The following is a 25,644-nucleotide window of genomic DNA, read 5'->3' as shown; positions in this document are numbered from 1 at the left end:
TCTAGCCTATATATATATATATATATATATATATATATATATAAAGACAAAACCACATTTTTGTTATATTCTCCTCTATATGTTGAACTTACAACTCTTTTTTACTCAGTCCCCCTCATTTAAGGGCACCATAGTGTTTGGGACATACCAATGGAAAGTAGTCTACTGTGGATAGCAGTCTCTGTCACATACACATCTGCCTGAAGACCGTTGCTGATCTGTCAGACTGGCAATTTAGGATTTTTCTGCTATCAGTAGTGGAGGTCTTTCTTGGCCTACCAGTTGATTAATGAACTCACTGGTTAATACTATCTTGTTAATGACATTTCACACAGTTGATTTTGGTAATCCTAAGGTTTGACTGATGTCACTAACTGTTTTATTCTTGTTTTCCAGGCTCATAATAGCTTCTTTGAATTTATTTGACATTTTGCTCTTGTCCTCATGTTGAATAATGGCAACTTTATCAGCCATCTTTTAGCTCCTCCCTTTCTGTTTCGCATTACATTGAGGGGTTATAGGGTCCATCATAACTACACAAAAAAAATGACCAGTTCTAAGTATGCAGCTGCGTTTTAAAGCCTAGGCTGCAACCGAGGTAAAACTCTTGGTAGCCTGTTTGTCACACAAATTGACCAGTTTAACCAGGCTGCGTGGTGACGTCACCGGGAATGTCCCGCCTCTTGCAACTGCGGCGGGAAGCGTTTGGCCTTTTTCATTTCTTCACGGAAATGAATTCTAATTCTAAAAAACAAAATTCAGTTGTATGTGTGCAGAGAACCGCTGGGAAGGATACATCGGCTGTGTCCTCCAAATCACTGCATGTCTGGACTGTATAAAAAGGCCCTTCACTTTGGGACAGCCTTCCACGACGTAGCGCTCGATAAATGCAACCCACCTAGCTAGGTTTGGAACGTAGCTTGGTTATATATTGGAGTTGCTGAGTGTACTCAACCTTGACCATTTTATCTATACTAAACCCTTCATACTCAGAAATGATTTAATATTAGTAATTTCACAATTGGGACCCACCCTAGGTGTCTTATGTCTACTTTAATTGGAACACACCTGAGTAATAATAAACACCTGTGAAACCAAATATTCCAAACATTATAGCTAGTGGCCGAAAATGAGGAGGTTGGTGGAAACAATAGGATAAGATAAGAAGAATGGCATTTAAAACAATACAAAAATAACGGGGCCCAGCTGAAGTACATTCTCTTAACAACATTAAAAAACCTACCATAGAGTTCTTACATTGCCGTGACGACGTCTGTACGCTCTTGGTTAGGCAGAGAAGTGAAGTTTATGTGGCAGTTTTCAACAAATGTCAGCGCAGTACGTTCAGTTACAGTGTTATAAAAAAAAAAGAAAAGTTGTTACTTGGCAACAACCACGTGCTAGTGTTTTTTTTTATATAATCTTTGCCCGTCCGCACAAAAACCTCCACCATGGATATAGACCATGATCGTGTGGATGGAAGGCCCAAACGCAGAAAAGGCTGTCGAGCGTGATTCACATGTCGAACGCAATGGACTAAAAAATGCATAAATGCAACACCACAAAACGATATATTTGTTTATTAATTTAAATATATATATACTACCACCTTGCTGGTCTTATGTTAACGTCCCTTAACCAAACTAGTATCATTCGATTAGCGCTCAAGTCAATGTTTAACCAAGATATAGGATGAGGAAGCGGGCTGGCAAGATTACATCTGACCCCTCACATCCTGGACACCTCCTCTTCCAGACACTCCCCTCGGGTAGAAGACTGCGGTCCATCAAAACCAGCACAACACGTCATGCTAACAGCTTCTTCCCCAGAGCTGTAGCGCTCCTCAATCACAGTGGTCACCTCCCACTGTAAACCTCTAAACTTACAACTGAACTGTACCAAACCGGACTGAACAGTTATTTGCACTCTGCCTATTTTGCACTATGACTATTTGCACACCTGTACAGATGTCCTTTTCTTTTCTGTAAATATATTTTTCAGCTCTTTATTACCTTTATTACCTTTAGTACTTTCTACTTTTTTTAATTTATCCCCTACCCTATTTATTGTTTAGTGTCATTTTCCTTTAGTTTAAGACTGTGTTCTGTGTTTCTTTGTTACTTGTCATGCGTGTTGCTCTCACCAAGACAAATTCCTTGTATGGGTAACATACTTGGTGAAATAAAGAGATTCTGATTCTGATTCTGATTCTGATATACAGTGTACGAGCCAACTTTACAGCACTGCACTGCCTACTTTTATAACATAATATTAATCTTAATATTATTGAATTTTTATTTATTTTTATTCATAGAAAAAATGTCATCTCTATTGTTCTGAGTGGGCTGTCCTTAAGAACGAAGTTAAGACCCTGTGCCACATAGTTTGGAGGAATTTTTGAACCAGCTCTGTTCCCTCATGTTCCCTCACACTGCCAAACGCCGGACAATTTAATACGTTTTCCTTGCGTTTTAATGGTGAAAAGCAACAACCATAGATTACCCATCCATGCGCTCTTATTTTACACAAGTATAGGAGTGCTCCGTCGAAGGTACGTCATCAAAACGCGGAAGCCGAGAGTGAGGAAAGTGGTGAGAGTGTTTGGTTTTTGCTTCAGTGTCAGACTGAAAGCTCCGTCATCAGGCCACATGGCTGAAACCTACTCAGCTACCAGCCTTTCCAGATATCTGGATGGGGAGTTCTGGGAGACTAGAGATATCCTTCGGAACAAAATTTCCCAGTGTGAGCTGTTTCGGCGCAGCGGGTATGCAGAATGAAGACACATGATTGCAGTTTTAAAAAGTCTTTGTATTTGGTGCTTAAATGGTTAAGTTCTATGTATTTGATGATCGGTTGGGGGGAATAAGAATGAGCAATGCAGCATGGAGAATAAAAAGACACTAATCTACAGTTAACGGCCATAGCATGGAGCTGTAATAAATAGCGGGACAGACAGCCTGTTCAGCTCGAATAAGCTCAGCAAAAAGAAGCCTGATATAAAACCAATGCAGGACTGTCCTATCCTTATTCAAAGTGTTTTTTTGATAGTTACGACCTCAACCTGGAGCAGATCAGAGACCTGACGGCTGAGAGGCTGCACTACGTGCTGAAAATACCACTAATACAACGTCTCCTCAGTGATCAGGTAAAAGAGCAATGGCCAGATAAACTCCAACCGGGCGCAAGCAGCAAATTCTGTGCTGAGGGCACATTTGCCCAGGGACTTCCTCTCCATCTTAGGAAAAGAAAAGACAAAAAAAATATTTGATATTTAATTTCTTTATGAGGTTGGTTAGTATTTGCTTAAGGCTTGAACAACTAAAACTGTGATTTGAATTGTTATCTTGCTGCAAGAATGATAGTCTTAGTCTTAGTCTTCAACTTGGTGTCTGTCCAAAACAATCAAGGTAATCAGAGGAAAATTCAACAAGAAAAACATTAAAAACAGAATGCAGTGCAGTGTGAACTGGGCTGCATTGGTTAAGTTAGCACAAACACTGTCTATTACTGTAGCTACTTTTTAATACAATTCCTGTGCTGCAAGCTGCAAATGTAAGTAATAGCTACATTTACAAAAATGTGGGCCAGGAACTGCTGGGGAAATGAACAGCCTGATAAGCAGAGTGTATCATAAAAGAAAGTTTCGCATATGAAAACTCAGTTTTATTTTTGAGGCTATTGGAGGGCCCTGGTTAGTCAGGCCCACCATTCTTTAAAATATGTGGCTCCTGAGACAAACATCATATTTGCTATTGGGTGTCTTTGCTCTTAGAGATAAACTTCCAAACTACTTGACCCTAATGCAGAGTTACTGCCCCCTCATAAGCCAGCCTTACCTGAATTATACTTCTGATGTTCTCCCCCCTTCTGTCATATGTTGCTTGCAAACATGAGGGAAGAGCATCAGCCTAAGTGTCCACACAGCTGTCAAAACCAACATGAAGAGTTAAAAAAAAAAGAATTAAAACAAACAATATTTTCTATTGAGGACCTTTTATGATCTAAAATGAAATGCGGAAGCTTGAAACTGCAAGATTTGTGCAGCAGGTAATAAACAGTATTATGCAAGAATGGGTATTTCTTGGTCTTGTGTCTTTCTGCCGCTGAGATTTTGTGGAACTTGTGGAAAGACCTTTAATACACTGCATGACCCAAGAATATTTAAGAACCAGAGACCTTCTTTACAGTGGGAAAAGAATTACAAGGGTTTGTAAGCTGTGGTTAAGAGTGGTTAAGTGTGAAAAGAGAAAGTGCCACTTACCCACCCTGGAGAGAACAAGGCCAGTTGCTGCTGCTGATGGCTAGCAGCATAACCGTGACAGTTCCTTATTTCACTGCACCACCTTGTCATTTGACCTATTGTACCCAAACATTAGCATACAACTGTATTTTCAGTAGTTTAGCATTATTCAATTAAGATTTTTATGGTGGAAACAGAACATGAAGACCATGTCCACATTACCAGGATCCAGTGAGAGCAACGGTAGCTGCAGTTCAATGAAATCAATGCATCTCCATTTTTGTTTTTAGGTTTCTTCATTTGAACCCTGTAGCTGCCCTGTACACTCTGTAAATAAATCAAGATGAATAGATCAATAGAAATTCTCTAAATTACTTGGAATACACTCTTATTTTACATTGACTTCCATTCAAAGATAAGAACACCATTTTGAAGATGCATGTTTTTCATTGAACAGTGACGATATATACATTAACACGTTATTTGCCCATTTACTAACCACTATACTATACTATACTGAAGAAAAAGTGTGCAAAATAATAAAAGGTACAATTAATAAAATAACTGAGTAAATTAATGTATTTTTACCCATTTCTGGTTGTTTGTAGGTTGTTGGAAGAAAGAAAGGTTTCATTACTAAGAGCCTGGGGATCACAGAAATGATCTGTTCTGCGGACATGGCCACTGGAGTAAAGGTGCAGTAATATCTTATCTGTTGGCTTATCTGGAATTTGTTAGATATACTGAACCAAACCAAAAGATACAGTCTTCATGATTACAGATAAAGAGAAATACTTGGAACTATGATGACTTTTTCTTGATGATTTGCATATACACTACAATGTCATGCCCTAACCCTTCCCCTACCCATCAGTAATTCACCTGTACATGCAGAACAGTAATATGCAATATACACTGCTTCCTTGTAGTTGTTTGCATTTTGTGACTATATATTTGCATTGGGTTGTGGTCAGTCAGCAATGTGATCTCATGATACTGCTTCCTCTAAACTTCCAGATGGGTGTTGTGTGTGGACTATATGGTGGAGCTGTCACTAACCTAGGTAACCCAGAGCAAGTGAAGAAATTTTATGTCCCTGTGACGGTGAGTGAGTGCCACATGCGCTTACAGTGTTCTGCATGACACTGTTCGGTTTCACTTTATGTTCTCAATTTGTTTAACAAATTCAGGCGTCAGTTAGCTTTGCATACCTAGTAAGGTTGATGTTCAAGTATAAATGGGTCTACCATGACATCTGAGTGTACCAGTGCAGAGAAATTTGATTTGTCGAATCTAACTGACCGATGGACTAACAGTAGTCCCATGCTTTTCTCAACTTATATATAGGGCTGCCCTATATATTGTTTGTTAATCATTATCACGATATTGACTTTGCAATACTGGAATCACTGAAAGATTTAGATTAACCAAAATGGCATATATTTATATACAGAATGTATTTTTAAGTGTTTAATGTAATATGGATGACAACCAAATCAAAAAGTAATTAAGAGTTCTTTGTCTGAATATTGGCATTCACTTCTATTTCTGCTTTTTTCCTCTGTAAGTTATGGCACATAACTCAGTTCCTATTTCCAAAGTGATTGATTTGCATTTGAATTGAACTCTAAAAAATGCATGTTGATTCCGTGTGGTATTGCAAATCTGGATAATCCTGACACATGGGAATCCAGACATTTGGCATTTATATTAATTTTGGTTTATTTATAGTTAGTGCCATAATTCAAGAATATAGTGTGTTATGTTCTTTTTCTTCTTTTGTCTTTTCCACTTGTATAATAAATTGCAGGAGTTGGCCTTCACTGGAATGTTTGCCTTGACAGAGAGGGGGCATGGGAGCAATGCGAGGGGCATTCTCACTGAGGCCTACTATGAGCCCTCAACTCAGGTGATTTCAGATGTTCTGAGTGCTATTTCACAATTGCTTAAATAAAAAGTAATCAAATTCTCAGTACACACAGCGCAGTTCCGCCAGCAGTAGAAGCATTTCTCACAACTGTGTTTCACCTTTGGAAATTAACCTTAAACTCTTCAAACTTTAGCCGGGTTTTCATTTAAACGTTTTGCAAATGTAATAGGAGTGGCATTGAAACGAGCAAAATTAACTCTGTCTTTGCTTTTAGCAGACTCATCTTTACAGCCATTTGCAGTCTTTTGTATGGCTGTGTTGTTGGCAGGATGAGCAGTGGCCCAACTAACCAGGGCTAAAATCTCTGTGCCAACCTGGAAATGTCCACCATACCTTTGAAAAGCTGTGTGTCATGATCGGAAAATCTGTAGAGCCAGTTGTTTCTCCAGTCACAGGCCACTCATATCAACTGATAATAGAATCATGTGAATTATGGCTTGATACACCTTGGTACAAAAACAGTTCCTGTTGTATGGAGTATTTTGCATACCAGGTTTATGTGATGAATCATTTTTAAGATCGGAATTTATGACTGACATTTCATGCTCAAATGAGATTGGATCTATCCAATAACAAACCTATTAAACATTTTTCATGTCCATTTTGTATAAAACCAATTAGAAATAAAAAATAGTGTAATTTCCATCAGCACTAAATCTGTGGGATTTTGAGGTGGGCTTTCAAAAATGAGGTTTAAGTTCAGGGAAGTGCATCTTAAAAATTGGAAACTGAATTATCTCTTTCTTCAACTTCAGTGATGTGAAAAAGTATTTGGCCCTTTCCCAATGTCTTTATTGTTTTTGCATGCACTGATCAGCCATAACATTAATACCACCTCCTTGTTTTTACACTCATTTGATCAGCTCTGTGTACCAATTATAGTCTCCATGTTTTCACAGGAGTTTATTATTCACACACCTTGTGAGGATGCTCAGAAGATGTACATTGGAAATACAATGAAGGGAAACTATGCTGCTGTATTTGCACAGCTCATAATCAATGGAGAACTTCATGGTATTTATAATCAACTGATACTGCAGCAAGAACCATCACTGGGTTGAATATAAAATGTTTAATATTGTGTAATATTAACTTGGGTATTACTTTAAATATGCAGCAGTGTTTAAATCAGTAAAACAAGATTTAATTATAATACAGTGTTTTATATATATTACTCAAAGTCAGCTTTATTTGATAATAAGACCTATCTGAGACATCACATCAGTGTCTTCTTCATTATACTTCTTTAGAATTACAGTTATCACTTTCATCTGTTACAAGACTTAAACTGGATACATGTATTTTTCTGATCAGCAGATCAGTTTATCAGCCAATAGAAAAAAGGGTAGACCTACATCACATGTTTATGCAAGCTTTACTCTATATTAGGACTGCAAAATAGGCAACATTCCTTCTATATATATATGTAGACAAGGAATCATTATTTATACAGCTTATTTTGTACATGCATATTGTGTTCAAGACCAGCATTAATCAAATGATCAGCTATAGATTTAGTATTTATGACCCAAGTGGTCTCCAAAAGCAAAAAATGGCAATCCCACTTAAATTTTTCATTTAAACTGTAAAATAAATACCTTTTTTATTTTGAAAACATTTAAAAAAAACAAAGTCTGCACTGTTTATTAGTAAATATTACACTTAAAAAAAACAAATTAAATTTGTGATATTAAGGCATCTGAAAGGTTTTTATTAGTCTTATTTCTTTCATTGAAGCTCATGTTCAGATAACACTACAATAGAGCCATTTTACTCATATACATATAAAACAAACTAGTACATACCAATTACTTAGAAATACTGAAATATATATATATATATATATATATATATATATATATATATATAATATATATATATATATATGTGTGTGTGTGTGTGTGTGTGTGTGTGTGTGTGTGTGTGTGTGTGTATTAGACCATGTCCATTGAACATATTTACGGTGCTTTCATTTTGGATTCTCTCACAGGTCCCCACTGCTTCATTGTGCCAATCCGTGACCAGCATGGAGTTATGTGCCCTGGAGTGACTGCATCTGATATGAAACATAAAGAAGGTGGGGGTGTGATCTGAAATGTATGAAAATAGAAAAAAACATATTTATGAGAATGATGAAAATGTTGTTACTATAGTTTTTTTTGTGTGTGTGTGTTTTTTATATGTAGGTCTGCATGGAGTTGACAATGGTATCTTAACATTTGATAATGTCAGGATACCAAGGGAAAACCTGCTGGACAAGTGAGTATTTTTTTTATGCTTTTTCACCAGAAATAAGGAACATTTTAATTTGCAAGTGTTTTGTGTGTTGAGAAATGTTGTGCACATAAATTATTGGGATTTCAATTCAGTTCAACTTTATTGTCATTATACTAATACAGGGTTGTACAGTACAGGACAAGGCAGAATAGTACTCCGGTGCAGAATAGGTAGCACATACAATAGTGCAAGGACAATAGACAAAACACAAGCAGGGTGCATGTGCAAATGTGTGCGTTAAGGCTGGGTAATTTAGGTCCAACTAGTAAATGGAATAAATATTAGAGAAGGGATATGTTGTGCATGTAAATGGAGAGCAAACAAGGGAGTTCAGGAGTGTATGCTGAGGTAGACCAGTCTGGTTTTGTAAACAGCAGGAATAAGTAGCAGCTAGTGCGTGTGTGTACATGTATTCAGGTGGGGTTGGTGTTGCTGATGTTTGTTTCAGTACCTTATAGACAAAAATATAGTCAAATAACAACCCAGAGGTTCCCACATATTTTTTTAATGCTGAGGCGACAGTCAATGCTGGTTTGTTTCTGTAATGGAGAGGAAGCTTACAATATTCTTCCCGAGTATATCTTGGATATCGTCATGTGCTTAAAGAACACTGACCAGATTCACATTTAATTACGAAGAATGTGATAAGTCCTGTTTGATTGCAGGAAAAAATATGTTTTTACCATATTGCCCACTGCTGTCATCTATATATGATAATTAAAAAGTCCACAGATTCCACAGTTTTTACAAGACCTTAGTCACAACAGTACTTTTACATATGTTTGTGTACTAAGGTTCTCTGTTGTAAATTCTCTGTTGTTTTAGCAGCCCAGGGCTCAAATGTGAAATATAATATGTAGTCTTTAGTATACACATCATCCAATCAGCATGTGTGATTAGGCTCACGAGGCTTGTAGTTTATCTGTAAATACCAGTGTTTTGACCAAAGGGTCACTGAATCGCACTTGCTGGTTTGGAGGACGGAGAGAACAGAACACACACAAACTGTAAGGTGCACCTGTACTAATGGGGATGCTATATGACAGGTAGGGGCCCAGCTGCACATAGAGTGCTGTTTCCTGTTTGTCAGGAAGTTGTAGATCATTTTACAGATGAAGAGGGTTTACTTGCACTTTGTACTGTTTAGCCTATTGTAACAACTGTTGTAACAACAATTATTATTCTGTAATAATAATCGAGTAATAATTGAGTAATGCTGTGAGAATATGCTGTTAAGCAGAATGAGAATGAGGAACTAAAGCTCTTATTTTTAAGTAGCAGTTATAGAACATTACTGTGTTAAAACACAAATGGGATATCAAGAATTGAGTCCACATGTTATATAATTGAATAAAGACTAAATATCCCATAGGACAATGGCTATACATCACATAACCCAAGAAAGGTAAATGATAAGAAAATAATGAAAATAATCTTATCTCAAAGGCAGTATGTAGCAGTGTAACCACATTATGGCATATCGCACAGTGTTTGTATAGGTGTATTTAGGTTGGTGTATTTAGGTTTGTGTGTGTGTGTGTGTGTGTGTGTGTGTGTGTGTGTGTGTGTGTTGCACACAGATTTGGTTCAGTGTCTGCTGACGGACAGTATTTTTCCTATATCCGGAGTAAAGGCAATCGCTTCAACGCCATGCTGGCTGCACTCACCCCAACTCGCCTGGCCCTCACTGTGCAGGCTATGGCTGCTATGAAGGTGAGAGTTTCAGCTAGAACTTGAGCATGTGCACAGTATTTTACAAACCATGTCATATTGTGGTATTTAAACAAGGTGGGTGCTGTTTTATGGAAAAAAATGTTACCTTAATGAGACCAATGTCCTCTATTCAGACAATACATGGTGGTCACCACAAGGGGGAGCTCCTAAACTACATATTTGACCACCAGTGTGGCTTTCTTAGTAATGAAATAAACAATTCTTCTGATAAACTCCCTGTCATAAAAGTGCTGGATACACAGTACACAGTGTGTTGATATGTATTCTGCACAAAACAGGCTGCTACCATAAAACAACTAGGAAAAAAGGCCAAACTCCTTTACCTGTCTTATAGGAATAGGATAATATAGGAAGGATGAGCTACTGTATACTGTAGCTTATGGTAAGACATTGTGGTGTGCCCTAAACTACAATATACAGTAGCTCATCATCCCTATATTATCCTATTCCTATAAGACAGGTAAAGGAGTTTGGCCTTTTTTCCTAGTTGTTTTATGGTAGCAATTAGCTTGTTTTGTCCAGAATAAATATCAGCACACTGTGTACTGTGTATTCAGCACTTTAAATGAGCTAGCCAAAAGGCAGTATAGCATACAATAACAGTGCAGGCTACAAAGTAATGGGATAAAAACAGTCAAGTAAGGTGATTGTGTGTAACAGCTGAGGATGTGATTGTATTTCTGATAGTGTGCTGCAGGTGTGTGTAGGGCACAGTTTGTTGCTGCTGGTAGCTTAAATTCTAGTAGGTGTCTGTTGTGATGAGGATTAGGCCTGATACTGACCATAATGTGTGAATTGACTGTCCGTGATTACAGGTAAATTTAACTGCTCTAAATTTTGAGAGCTTAGTGTGTCTATACACTAGAGTTTGTAATTGGATGTCAAATAAAGCAATCCAACTGATAAGTGTAGCCGTTTAGCTTTTAAGCAACATTATGTAGCATTTTACCCATAAAAATAACAGCTTCAATATAATTTTGCTGCTTATTTGATCTGTAATAGAGAGAATAGTGTCTCCTTCATAGCTACTCCAGACTCAGAACGCTGCTAACTGCACTGTGTAACTCTAGTGAAGTGGGCAGGACGATGCTTGTGAGAACTGCGTAACTTATAACATATTTGTGTAAAATCCAGTAATATTACTCTACTGCGTTAGTCCACATGCTTCTTTTATTTTTAATAATGGTTCTGTATCACTCAGCTTGTCCACAATTGCTGTACACAGCGTGTTCTTTAAGGGTGGCTCAAAGCATGTATTACACTTCCCAATTGTAGGGGGAGCCTAGGAGCAAGAAATAACAATTCTTGTATAATGCTGCTTTAATTCAAGGGGTTTAATATTAGGGCATTAACCATTTAGGAATTTGTTCAAGTATCTTTTCATCTTATCATTTTTACATGCTCTATGTTATTGTAAAGAAGAAGAACAGAAAGGACTTTGTACTCTGAGACATCACTTCACAGTACAGATGGATAATGACCCAAAACATTGGTATTTGTACTCAGGAGTTAAATTTGGATTTATCAGCATTGGTTCAGAAATTCCATATTGGTACATTCCTTATTACCAAAAACAGATGTATACCATCCATTTATATTCTTGTATTTTGCCTGTAAGGTGTGCTGTAATTCCCCCCCCCCCCTTTTTTTTTTTTTTAGCTCGGTCTCATCATAGCAGTGCGCTACAGTCACAGGTAAGATGCTCAATGTGTGAGAGACATGATTGAATCAGATTTAAATAGAAGCAGAGTGGTAGTGAATTTTAGAACTACATGAACAGTGGACAGCAACTGACATCCACCTTGTCATATAGTGAGGCTATCTGGGTGCTTTTAGATGGTCTGTATTTTGTATTTTGTATTTAAGTTCAAAAAGGAGTGCTGAGATCAAAACAGGATGCACAAACTAAAAAAGCCATTCATGTGGTCATGGGGCAGAAAGAGGAGAAAACAAGCAAGTCTACAAATGATTGCGAAGAGCACGAGGCGGCAGTGACGTGTGGAGAGTCTGCTTACCACAGAGAACATCCCGTATAGAGGGGGACTCTCGGCCTCCCCACATCTGCTATTCTCTATCCTCCTTACATGTGGCTTTGTGTGTGTGTGTGTGTGTGTGTGTGTGTGTGTGTGTGTGTGTGTGTGTGTGTGTGTGTGTGTGTGTGTGTGTTCGCATGTGCGTAGGTGGAAGAGTTGCAGGGTTGTCTCCAAAGATGGTATCCCCAGAGAGAGCAAGCAAGAGAGAGGGGAAATGTTTGCTTTCTATGGTCGCAGGTTTTCCACTTGCAAAACAACCCCTTTTGCGCCCACACACTGAGATCAGAAAATCACACACATTATAGATTTTTTTTTTTGCATCAAAGACTGTACAAGAACCCACCCGACCATGAGCGCAACGAGGAGGGCATGAAAAAAAATTAAATGTAAGCACAAACAGCGATGTTGAAAAGTGAAGAAAAGGTCCAAGCAAGAATAACACTAAACAACATTGTCAAATCTGATATCTGATTAAACTTTCTATACTGTGGACTAATAATAATAATAAGCAACTGCTTATTCTGGAACATTTGTTAAGATAAACAGATTTAATGGGATGTTGTACCGACCCAATATGACAACAGCTGAGGCTTGAGGCTTAACATTAATTATTAAAACTTGCTAATGGGCTATCAGTAGCCATTGGCACCTAATCTGTGTTAAAGCCACAATAAGCAATGCTGCCCCGGTAATATTTTTGCGGTTATTTTAGTGAAGATGGTGAATATATACAGTATTGATCAAATGTTTGGACAAATTGGTCTTTTTTTTTGGAATGTATACATATGTTTGACTGTGTGGGCCTAGGACCACTGTGTGGGCATCCCAGGTGGATCTTAATAAGCTGCTTGATGGTATACAAATACCGCAGCATGAAAAGGAAGGTTTATCTTTTTTCTTTTTTTGAAAAACAATTGATTTGCTCATGCATTTGAGTTATTGCATAATTGTCACATCATTTTTGATGTCTTCCCTACTACTCTATGGAGAATTCTGTAAGAAGCTACTAATTTACAAATACAATTGATTCTTTGAAGAATACCCTCAAAGTGACTAAGGTTAGGATTTAAGGTTGATTTACAGATACAATGAAGGGTAGGGTAATGTGCAAGGTTACATTCAGTAGACAGTCAGCTTTGAGTCCACTTTCATTTCCATTCAGCTTTGAGTTCAGTTGCATTTAATAGGCTTTCTGTTAAATGTCACATGAACATCTATGAGGCCTCTGTAGGGGACCATCCAAATAATGTGATTCTGTTGCTGCAGTACTAAAAGTAGCCTGAGGGGTACTTTAAAGTATGTGAAGAAGTGTCTGAAAGTACTGCTGAAAGTGTAGGTAGGCGTGTATGTGTGGAAAGAGGACTTCCCCTGACAGTACACACACACACACACACATACACACACTGGTGCTGTCTCCTGTGTGGTCTGGTTAAGGGTCAGGGTGGAGAAATGCAGAGCCATGAGTGACTCATGTGTTCCTCTCTCTGAGCTCCAATTGCTCTAATTGAGAGAACTTTTAGAAAAGCTGATCTGTAAGCAACTTAGATCTTGTATACTTTGAATTGGGAATCACAAGCCCCATCTTGGACTACTATGGCAATACATGATAGAATTATATGTTTTTATTGCGATTTGTAAAGATTTATAACCAATGCTAGAGCAACAGGATATAGTTGAGTTTTAGTTTTGTATTTAAAAAGTATTGCATCAAAAAAACTCATGGACTGTATTCGGTGACAAAAGGTGTTCATTATAGAGGGTCGCTGTTCCACACTGGCTCATCTGTTGTGCTGTACCACTTGCCAGTCTAGAGTTTACAATTGAGCCGAAAAGCATCACAGAGTGCACAACACGTCCAACCTTGGAGGTGGATGGGCTACAACCACAGGGGACAACATGAGACAGACAACCATCTTCACTATTTATGGTGGACACTGATGAAATTTAGTCTCCTCCTTTAACCCATCTGTGCAGGGAACACGCACATATGCTAGTGTAGAAAATACACGCAGTAACAATGATGACACGTGCATGGAGCAGTGGGCAGCTATCAGGTAGCAGAATGGGTTAAGGGCCTTGCCTAACAGTGGCAGCTTGCTGAACTTGGCTATCGAACATGCCACCTGGTCATCAATAGCCCAGTCATCTAACTGCTGAGCCGCTACTCAGAAGAGTCAGAAGTTGGGTGTCATTTCTGTCGGCCAAGAACAGAAAGCTGAGGCTGCAGCAGGCCAAGGCCAAGCTTACCTAAACTAAAAAGCTGAAAACTGGACAAATGTAGCCTGGTCTAAATATCAAATTCTGCTAAAGCATACAGTCACACAAAAGTTACACAAAAGAGTTTAAAAATAACAGGTGGCTAAATGTGAAAATCAGTTGCAGCAGCTATAAGAAATACTCTCTGCCTGTGAGACACACGCACAAGGGCATTTCTGTAAGATTCTGTCATGTTGGAAACCAGCCACACAAACACACACGCACACGCACAACTCAGCCCTAGTTCTCTCTCTCTCCTGTCTTGTGGGGAAGCCACCTGCAGTGTATAGATTCAGAGATACAGACTGCGGTAGTTCATGGGTAACAGGTGCACATATCTTAGTTGTGACACCACATCTCCGCACCTCAGCAAAAAGAAACACACACTCCACTCTGAACACAAGGCTGACAGTCCACCACAGCAACTCTTGCAGAACACACACACACAGATATGTACTTTATCACACACTTGTTCGACCACATCAACATCAGTGCTTATATACACACTACTTTTTTTTGTCTTTCTCTCTCTTTGTCTTTCATTCTCTCTCTATCTCTGTCCCTCAGTCGCAGACAGTTTGGACCTAAAGACCAGGATGAGGTTAAGATAATTGAGCATCAAACGCAGTATCTGAGATTGATGCCACACCTGGCCACTTCCCTCGCCCTTACCTTCACCACCAGGTCAGTCTGGCATTGTCTACTGTGGAATTCATTCTTTTCCTCTCTTCAGTTTGGTCAGGTTGGTTTGGTTCCTTTCTGGCTGACTGATTAAATTTCTCCTCCTGTCTATTTGGGCAGTAAGACAATAAGACTCATACCACATAAAATACCAATACACACTGGCAATATACCTAGTACACCTACTATATATTTTCACTAAGGTAGGTTTACAATTACTTACTATGTCCCATTGTTTGTGCACAGTTTATCAGCTCCTTCTCTGCCATCCATCAGTAGGAAGGGACCATAATGGGACCACCACTGACCATATTTTGCTTGGATGGTGAATCATTCTCAGCACAGAAGTGCTGCTGCCAAGGTAGTGCCGTGGTAGTGCGTGTATTTAGTTGGTATTACAGTGTTATTGGTGAAATTCTTATGCCACAGACAAGTGCCAAAAACAGTGTGTGTATGTGTACATCTACAATGTGTATCAACAAGGTAGGTATGGACACATTGTTTAAAAACCTTGTTACTGATGGTCTTAGGGTGATTCTTTTTTTCACAGATGGGCGATTTAGAATTATCTTCATTATGCAGTATTATGTACTGTTTGGAGCTTAGTGTAAATGAAATATGTGAAGGCTCTGTCATTCGCTGCTGGCTGAGCTTTAACTTGAAATTGAAATTTGAAGACATGCCATACATACAGTATTCTTTCTGAGAAATACCACAGAGCAAGAAAAGAAAGAGAAAAAGAAAGTTTACCAGCAAATAAATGCAGCTTTGCAGAAATCTGCACTTCGCTCTGTCAGTCATATAGGATGTCAGTAGCAAACCTGGTATGTTTAGTTTTATGTCAGCATTTTACAGTTACTCTATTTTTCATAACTTAAACAATAAAAATGTAAGTGATCTGTGTGGCCTGTCAAATGTTTATGCACCTTAAGCAATTTTTGATGTCTGTGGCTTCCATAGTGCATAATGTTTTTAAGAAATGACTGTTCAAATGAAATCTGGATGACCATGAAATGTATTGGAGAGAACTGCTTGTATACTGACAGGCAGATCAAAACACCCTATATGACTGCCAAAACCCTGCATGAAAAGTTGACTGAGTCAACGTGGTACATTGTTTTAGTGTGCAGTGTTGCTTTGACAAACATAATCTTATGGAAGAGTCATAAGACAGAAACCTGAGTCCTAAGACAGAAACCTTACCTGTAGAACAGCCAGATGAGCTTTGGGAGCAAGTGCTATGAACTGAAGGAGTCAAAATAGAACTATTTAGCCACAGTCAGCAAAGGTATGTTCGGAAAAAAAGGAACTGTAGTAAATAAAGTAGCTAATCAAACATATTCTAATGTACAGTTACAGTCTTTCATAACAAGAAAAAAATCTAAACATTCAGTGTGGCCTATGCAAAACTGTGTGTCTGTGTGTGAAAACGTTGGTGTTGATGTGGTTAAACGGAGTGTGTGATGAAGTATATCTATCTGTGTGTGTTTTGAAAGTGCTGCTGTAGAGGGTTGTCAGGTTCAAACTCAGAGCTGATGTTATTTCTCATTTGCCATAACTGTACATGCTGATTAGATATCCAGAGAGTTGCCAGTTAATTAATGCACACATAGTTGAAATACACACTCTAGGAACACTGGCGACCAGATTGTTTGGCAAACAGTTCTCAGCACAGCAGGGCTTGAGCAGGTGGATGAATTATTGGGGTTTCCAGATATGCCTTTGTCTCTAACTATACATCAGCAAGGTGCATCAACACAGTATGTAAATGTTTTTGTTTTTATCTTTATTTTTGTGTTTGTGTAGGTATACCGCTGGTTTAATGGATGATGCTCTGTGTCAGGGACAGGACCTTCAGAGCAATCGGCCACTCCAGGCGTTAGTGGCTGGCCTCAAAGCCTACAGTACCTGGGCCAACGTAGCATGCCTTCAGGAGTGTCGCGAGTGTACTGGGGGCATGGTGAGTGTCAGAAATAGTAACTGTTGGGGAGTTGTTTCATGTGCCTGAAGCATGCATGCTGTATATTTGGAAACTAGTGGCCACACAGAGTCCAGCTACAGAGTATGTTTAGAGGAGGATGCTAACTGACCGAATTATTATTATTATTATTATTTTTTTTTTTTCTGTATGCATGTAGAATTTAGCACATATGGTCGAGTCTTAAAGCTGCATGAGGCACAGACTGGGCCACCTAATGTGCAGTCTACACTGTGTCTCAGCAGCCACAAATTCAACTTGCAGTTCATATTGCTTCCAGTTCTTAATTCTTCCTTTCATAATTAGAAGAATATGGTACTTTGTCTGTCGATGCACACTGCAACATGAATAAATGATCTACATTTACACTCATCACCCACAATTATACCATGATCAGTCAATGCATAATATCCCAAGGAACTTTTGTTTGGTTTTAGTGAATCTGCAGTGCTAAGAGCATCGCACAGAACTTGACTCATATATTAGGCTACTCATCTTCTCAAGTGAGGAAGGCATGTAGTTCAACTAGTGTTACTGCATGAGACATGTTACACATCCTTAAATAACCACGATTTACCACAGTTTGAGTGCCAACACTGATGGATAGAATTGTGCCATCTATCCACTATTTAGTAGAAATTCTCTGACATGAAAACAAACAGTAATAATTCACCCTGGGTACTGACCCAGTCATTTGTTGTAAGTCCCTTAGCCAGTGATCCTGTCCTTAGCCTAGTCAGACAACATGCATTATTTATAAGGGCTATAATAAGTGTATTGCATCAGCACACTCCTGTTCCTATTTTAAGGCCATAGCCAGATTGCCACTAGAGGGCAGCCCATGCATATTGTTACACTGGCAAATCTAGATAACAATCATCAGTCATAATTAAACAATATCTTTCTTTTTCTTTTTTCTTTTTCGACTGTGAAATGTACTAACAGATGTCTGTTTGATATGATAGTTACTCTATCAGACCGATTACAATGTTTGGGGTACAGTTATTTCAGTATTATGTCTCCAAGCATATTTCATTTTGGAGTTGTTTGCACTGTGCAGCATGAAAAGCACTAAGTGAAACCACAAAAACTTCACCCCCAGAGTGAATTGAAGAGTGTACCATGGTGAAGTTCATCTTTTTTTAACTCGAACCACTTTGACATTTAACTTTTCGAAGCCCTCACCACACATCGCATGAAATAAAAGGAAACAGAACTTTTGTATGGTGACCTTTTTTGGTGATCTTTTTTTATTGGTATAAAAAGGAAAATGTTTACTACTGCAGAACATAGAAATATAAAGAAAGCTCGTTGTCATAGTTTTTTCCCCAATTTCCCCATCAGGGCTTCATGATGGTGAACAGGATCCCTTCTTTAAAATGTGACTCGGATGTCTTTGTGACTTTTGAGGGAGACAATATGGTCATGCTTCAGGTAAGCGTTACCTATGAGCTTTCAGAAGAAAACTCCTCCACTGAAACCAGTCAAAATATTTGTGCTGTACAGCATTTACTTTAATAAAGGCACTCTACCCAGTAACCTTATAAGTGCATGGACAAAACCACACTTAATTTGTCAACAACCACTTGAGGAGAGGAAAAAAAGAGAGAACAGCTTCCATCACAAGGCTTGCGTGTCAAAGCCATTTTGCTCAAGGTTGTTATTTGTCATGTTTTCTCTCTTATTTTGGTGATAGCCAGCCTTTTTTAGTCCAGCGTCACACTGTGGTTACCCATGATCTCTTTGTGATAAACAAAAGGCTGTAAACAGAAAATACAGAGTAAACCCACAAGACCTCCTTTATGAGAAGCATTCTGACAAACTGTGATTCTTCAATAATCCATGTCTACCCACCCACCGTCAGAATCAAATGAACAATTGTGACATTATAAAGAGACCTTTTTATGCACCTGGCAGAAATGAATATGCACCAGCATGTTTTGAGTTATTGAATAACTGCTGAGGTAATCAAGAGAGTAGACAATTTTGTTTCATTTGTGTGTTTCCCTTTTTAAAGCCGTTTGAAAGCGAGAGGAGGGCTGAAACACACACACACACACACACACACACACACACACACACACACACACACACACACACACACACACAGAGTACAAATTTTCAAATACAAGGTCACTATTCACAGCTTGCTTAAAGACACACTGAACTTTTCTTCTGCAATTAGATTACAGTAGCCCTCTCAATAATAAAATAAAGTAATTTTCCCTAACACTGGGAAATAAACTTCTAGCACGATCATATTACAAAAGGCAATCCCCCTGGAAATGTCTGGACTGAATTAGAATAGTGATTCACGTTTCTGTTAGATTTCAGTTTTAGACTTTTTGATATGTTCTCATCTGTTTTATTTCACAGTTGTAGATAATTTATTCTGCTGCAGATTTATAATGGTCTTTGTTTTTTATTTATTTATTATTATTATTTTTGTTTAATATTCCTAAAATAAACCTGCAAAACGAAGGACTTCTTGACATGAATCTCTATTAAGCATGCAAGGTTCCACTGATAATTACCCTACTGACATCATGCCTACATTCTACTATTTCAAAGCATAATGTAAATTGTCTCGCCTTTATTTGTGAACACTCGTATTTGATTAAGTTCTAAGGAAATTTATAACGGAATTTTAGGGCAGTGTGTAAGGTTAAATTAGGCCATGTGGGGGAAAAAAAATCACAGAGGCAGTCTTGGGGGTTTAATTTCGAAGTCACAAGGGCACTAAGAGGTTCTGCCAGCCCCTTAAACTCAACTTTCTCTCGCTCTCTCACTCTCTCTTTCCCATTCCCCCTCACACATTAAGTGTTTATGCGGGCCAGTAATAGGGGAATTTCTTTGATATCAGTCATATGATCTTATTATGAGTGTAATTGGAGTCTCACCCAGGGGGCATTGCTGTCACCTGTCATGAGGGGAACTTTCAGCAAGTGCTGCGACATACTAATTAAATTCTAAATCACAATATTCTCCAATAAGTGTGGTTAATAAAATGTGGAAATATGTTATGCTGGAAATAATACTTATTGTCCATCTGTGCCACTAAAACTGAAAATCAATATCACATTGTTAGATCAATATAAACTATATGGACAAAATTATTGAGACACCTGCTTCTTTTGAAACCAATGATATTAAAAAAAGAGTTCCATCTCTACTGATTTTGGAGCATTGTTGTGAAGATTTGATTGCATTCAGTAACACAAGTGTTTGTGAGGTCAGAATGTTGCTTGATCACCACTCCACCTCATCCCAAAAACACCATCGTTCCAGAGAACACAGTTCCACTGCATCATAGCTCAGTACTTTATACCTTTATAGCCCACGCCTGGCATTTGACATGGTGCCAATATGTTCATGGTTATCTGTTCCAGAGAAACAGATTGGCAATATTGGCAATACTTGCCAATTGGCAATACTTTTCTGCAGTGACTAGACAAGGTGTGTGTGTGCCCATTTGCACATTTGTGTCAGCAATGTGTTTAACTCAAAGTAGCCAACATTTACATTACATACATTCATTAGAGGGGGATGTCCACAAACATTTGAACATTTACAGTATGTATACCAGTTTACACATTTTATAGTCAGCTACACATGTTGAGCCCAAGACAAACACAGCAAGGGTTATTATGAAAACATGCTCGCTGTTGCACAAGAACAGTTTATTCTGAGCACGTGTTCAGGAGGCACTAGTTAGTTTGACACAATCAGAACATGTTAAAGGGGCAGTTTGTATTTGGGGAAGGAGAACAATGAGAGAAATCTATACCAAATTAGTATATGTATGCAGCAGATTGGAGTTTAACCTCAGATAACCTAATTATGTTGACATAAAAAGAAAAAAATGGTAGCTTTGTGAACTATTTTCTTTGCTGCCATTAGGGCTGAACCTTAGGGTGGACACGGGTGAACTGAGGACTTTGTTTCTTTTCCATTTATATTTTAAGTACATTTTAAAGAGTTCTATTTACCCTGATCTAAAAAAACACCAACCCACTTTTCACATCACAGATTAAAGGCCTTTGGTTAAAATGTTGCTGATGGGCAATGACATTTTGCCCATAAAGAAATAATCACAGTTATAATAGTCTGTGAAATAGTTTTAATAGTCTGCTGCTTTATGATCACTGGTGTTAGCTATTTGTTTATTTTATAATGGCTCTTAAACAACCATTCTTGCACATTAAATTTAATAAGTGAGGACCACCAAAACTATCTTTCCATTCTGTACAGTCATACAGTAAATAATCAACCTTTCAGTGAGTGAGCAATGATCATCCTAATAAATGTCTGCATTCATTCTTAGCTTTAATGTCTTAAACATCTGCTGAGGACCTGAGTTTATTCGTGAATGTGTGGAGAAAGTTGATAATGTCCTTCTTTTTGCTCTGTTTGTGTAGGTGGTGGTTCGTGAGCTGATGACTCAGTACTCCAGGCAGTTTGAGAACAGTATCATGACTGGCTTGATCAGAAACTGGACCAGCTCGGCCTCCGACAGACTCCGGACCAGGTTTGCAAATGCTTTAATTTGGACTTCTCATCATGTACAGCTGTGTTTCAAACTTTGTTCTATATGGTTGCTTTCATTGGAAAATCTCATTTTAATGAGGAGGAACCTTTTATTATCTTTAGGCAATCTAAATAGCAGTTTGTACTAGTATCTAGTAATGTAAAATAAATACATAAATAAACAAGGTCTTGTAGTACTAAACTATGTGGTCTTGTCACCCTTCAGTACAGAAAGGGAAAAATAATATTTTATGCTTATAAGAAAAGGCTTACTTTAGTCTTAATTAGTAAGCATTCACCCTAGCCTACTTCCTTTTGGTGTTCATTAATATTCGAAATTTTGGTTATACTACCTGGCCTCAGTGGTAAAAGCAAGTGACTGTTTTTCCTGCTGGTGAGTTATACTACAGTGACCACTCATATACTAATGAAGGATTCAACCATCAGCATTAGACAAAATTGTGAATGTTAAATAAATTAGTCAAATATTAATTAAGATATTAATTACTAGTACTAGTTAGTTAATTAAAACCAACGTCTGATGTAGAAGCAATTGCTCTTAATGGTGAAATGTTTGTTTTACTTGCTATACAGTTCTTTTTTCGAATGCAAATACTACATCATTGCAACATTGTAGCCTCAATTTTTTTGATGCAACAAGTTACCTTTTGTTTTGAGCAAAATGAACTGAAGTACAACACAGTAGTGCACTTAGTGTGTAAGTCATGAAATAACAACTTCTTTACTCAAATAGTATATAATGTGTTATATACTATTTGAGGCACTGCATTTGTTGTTGTTTTGTGAAATACTGTGTGTGTGTGTGTGTGTGTGTGTGTATATGTGTGTATATATATATATATATATATATATATATATATATATATATATATATATATATATATATATATATATATATATAATGACAGCCACTGGTTTTCCTGCAACCACTTTTGCTGTCACTGGATGTCAGTAAAAGCTGTGTAGATTCTATGGATCAGGTTAATAATATTATTTTATTATTAAATAGAATACCAAATTATGATTATTTTGTCTACTCATGTGGCAGTAAAAATATACGTATACTGCTATTTAGATATCATTTCAGAAAATAGGATTAATCTAACTAATCTAATCTAACTACACAAAATAGTATGATTTAATCTTAAGGACATTTTGAAATGTAGCATGCTGTTTCCTGTTTCCTGTCATTAGAACAGCATTTGGACCAAATGCTGGAAGCTGTCCAGTGATTGTCAGAATTTAAGAGATAGAAAGATAGAATGCCAGTTGATGTGTGTTCAGCTTGCAGAGTGAAAACGTAAATGATCTCTTCACACCTTGTGTATGTGAACATGTCTCTTTTGTCTTACAGTTTTCTTGGTTTCTCTGTGGATAAGGTGGGAGACTTGAGCTTCTTGCTAAAAGCCCTAAGCTACAGGGAGAGGGTCTTGCAGCGCAGCCTAGCTGCACGACTTTACACTAAGGTCAGTGTCACTGAGGGCCCCTTTCAGATGGGCTGGAAAAAAAACTGTTTCCTGTACATGTTTTCAACTGTTATTTATTTCGTGGTGGCGGTAGGGTGGTTTAGGGTGGGGGGGGTGTTGTTCAATGGGCTTTCTGTATGTACCCACTATTTCCTATCATTCTTAACTGAGGCATTCTCTCTATTAATAAAGTTTGAATAGAGTCTGATATCCCTTTAAAACACTAATTTATCACTCTTAAGTAAAGTGTCTTCTACAGATTGAGTTGTGCAATAAATCTTTAATTCTGCTTCTTATGTCACCCTGTGCAGGTAGACAAGAACAAGGAAGAGTCTTTCAGTGCCTGGAATTCTTGCCTGCATCATGTGACTAGCCTTGCTCTTGCACACATACACAAAGGTGAGGGTTCCACCACAACAGGCATTTTATCAGGACCACAATTTGGATGTTGCAAACGTTCTACACAACTAGAGTAATTGACTGCATTTAGAGGGCTTTGTTGTGAAATTGTCAATTCTAGTGAAACCAAGTCCAAGTTGCTTAGGGTGGGGTTGGTTTGAAGTGGACGCTATAAGGCAAAACATGGCCAAAAGAAAATTGTAAACATTACGTATGAAACTCAGGAGGACACAATATCAAATATATGACTAGTTGTTTTGCATAATAAAATGTTTAAGTTTGCAACCCCTGCTTCTTGGTCTATACAGTGTACCATTTCACATCAAACCACTCTGAATGACTTGATTTTGGTAAATGGATGGAATTCCTCTTTAAGGAAAATGAATGGACTGGTGCATATTAAACAGAAGTGTACAGAAATATGAAATATCAAATGTGGACATTATAGTTTATATATCAGCTTGTATATGTGTGGTTTATATATATATATATATATATATATATATATATATATATATATATATATATATATATATATACACACACACACACAGTGTATGTGTATATGTATATGTGTATATATATGTATGTGTGTGTGTGTGTGTGTGCTGTTGTTAACCAAAGAGCTATACAAGGCTGATATCCCCTCCACCCCCACCGATACTAAATTTCCATTCTCTCATCCTCCTCCCACACACACAGACAGAAATGCACACACAAGAACGTGCACTTACATCTTACAGATGTTACTGATAACTAAGAGGGCCAATTATTCTTTTGCCACACCACACATTCAGTCTGCTTTATGTTATGCAAATCAGATTAAATCAATTGACCAAAGTTAAAAACAATAAAATCCATAGTTTTGCTGTTTTTGAATAACTGCACATCCCATGCAATTATGTTGGCTTTTTGAGTTACGCTGGAGCTTTTAATTTGTTTATGTACCTAAACAATGTATGTGTTTGATCTCATCATTAACTTTATTTCATTAAATTAAAGAGTGGTCGCACAGATATAGCAAATGTTTTAGCTAAAGTTAACCGAATGTAGAGATATGAGTAGTTGAGCTCTACACTGCAGTTAATATCACATTTAATTTTTTGTTTGACTGTCCATCTTGCGTTCACATTGCTAAATCTCTTCTAGTGACCTTGGAGCAGTTTGCACTTGCCGTCCAAGAATGCCAGGTGAAAGACGACCACGATTTGCTAACCAAGGTATGTGTGAAAGCAGGTTTCCACTCCGCCATGCACTGCTCTGCAAGCCACTCTCTTCCTCTTTCGACTCATCAGACACGGTCTATGGAAAGTTCTCAGAACGTGTACGAATAGTTTTTGTTTGCCCACAATGAAGACAGTCGAGGTTTGCCATTGAGTCTTTGAACAGTGGAAAATAAGTAGTGTTGCTGTTCACCACGAGCTCTGGACACATGCCTGTTTGTGCATGCTGAACAACTTCAGTTCACTAATGCTCTTATAACTGTTTTTTGACTGGACATTTTTAAGTCATTCTCATCCTAGCAGTGGCATTGAATTGTGTAAAAATCCTCAGCCAAACTGCTGTGTCAACTGTGCCATCTCCCCCCACACACACTACCCTACCATTACCATGTCAACTGTGCTACAAAGATTCATCACATAAATTAAAGGTTTTGGTGGTCAGAAATTGAGCAGCTATTAATCAAGATCAAGACTGAGAGTCTATACTACCACACAATGAAAAGGGTGTTATTTGAACTTAGTACAGGCCCGTGCAAGTGTGGATACACAGTAAATAATACTGAAAGAGAATAAACCAATAAATATCAAAAGGTTACATAGTAGTAACTTAAAGTGCAGTGTAGGCCTCGTTCATCAATATCTTGCTAGGAATTTGTTCAGGAGAAAAGCCATGACAAAAAAGTGTCAGATTTATGTGTTTTTGAATTGCAGAATTGTTTGCAGCTATGCTCTCATGAGGATGGATAATGAAAAAATGTGAATGTAAAAATATCAGTGGGTTTTAAGAACAAATTTCTTAAGAACAGTTGGTGAATAATGCCTAATGCTATTTGAAATAATAAAGTCATACTTTGTGTCCATTGCACAGCCTTACAACAG

General features: G+C 37.8%; 1 protein-coding gene and 2 long non-coding RNA genes across 3 annotated transcripts in view; 1 reads left to right on the top strand and 2 right to left on the bottom strand.

The window, feature by feature from the left end:
- The first annotated feature begins 2,571 nt into the window (after positions 1-2,571).
- acoxl (acyl-CoA oxidase-like) overlaps positions 2,572-25,644 on the top strand; it is a 36,820-nt gene continuing 13,747 nt past the window's right edge. Inside the window, exons 1-17 of the mRNA XM_072677501.1 lie at positions 2,572-2,764; positions 3,049-3,145; positions 4,849-4,935; positions 5,258-5,344; positions 6,051-6,149; positions 7,070-7,184; positions 8,161-8,247; positions 8,357-8,429; positions 10,028-10,160; positions 11,841-11,875; positions 15,038-15,154; positions 16,958-17,111; positions 18,474-18,563; positions 21,548-21,657; positions 23,032-23,143; positions 23,455-23,542; positions 24,692-24,762. Coding sequence (XP_072533602.1) covers positions 2,649-2,764; positions 3,049-3,145; positions 4,849-4,935; positions 5,258-5,344; positions 6,051-6,149; positions 7,070-7,184; positions 8,161-8,247; positions 8,357-8,429; positions 10,028-10,160; positions 11,841-11,875; positions 15,038-15,154; positions 16,958-17,111; positions 18,474-18,563; positions 21,548-21,657; positions 23,032-23,143; positions 23,455-23,542; positions 24,692-24,762 — 1,671 coding nt within the window. The 5' untranslated portion in view covers positions 2,572-2,648. The remainder of the gene's footprint in view (positions 2,765-3,048; positions 3,146-4,848; positions 4,936-5,257; positions 5,345-6,050; positions 6,150-7,069; positions 7,185-8,160; positions 8,248-8,356; positions 8,430-10,027; positions 10,161-11,840; positions 11,876-15,037; positions 15,155-16,957; positions 17,112-18,473; positions 18,564-21,547; positions 21,658-23,031; positions 23,144-23,454; positions 23,543-24,691; positions 24,763-25,644) is intronic.
- LOC140554467 (uncharacterized) lies at positions 3,216-4,321 on the bottom strand. The gene is made up of 3 exons (XR_011979617.1): positions 4,262-4,321; positions 3,837-3,924; positions 3,216-3,235 (listed from the first exon to the last, which is right to left on the bottom strand). It is a non-coding gene; the product is annotated as an uncharacterized lncRNA (long non-coding RNA).
- The window catches only part of LOC140554466 (uncharacterized), a 34,524-nt gene continuing 17,013 nt past the window's right edge, over positions 8,134-25,644 (bottom strand). Inside the window, exon 3 of the long non-coding RNA XR_011979616.1 lies at positions 8,134-8,226. This is a non-coding gene — a long non-coding RNA (uncharacterized lncRNA). The remainder of the gene's footprint in view (positions 8,227-25,644) is intronic.

This window comes from Salminus brasiliensis, chromosome 4 (assembly GCF_030463535.1).
Source record: "Salminus brasiliensis chromosome 4, fSalBra1.hap2, whole genome shotgun sequence".
Lineage (NCBI taxonomy): Eukaryota > Metazoa > Chordata > Actinopteri > Characiformes > Bryconidae > Salminus > Salminus brasiliensis.
This window is presented reverse-complemented; position numbering and strand designations above follow the sequence as displayed.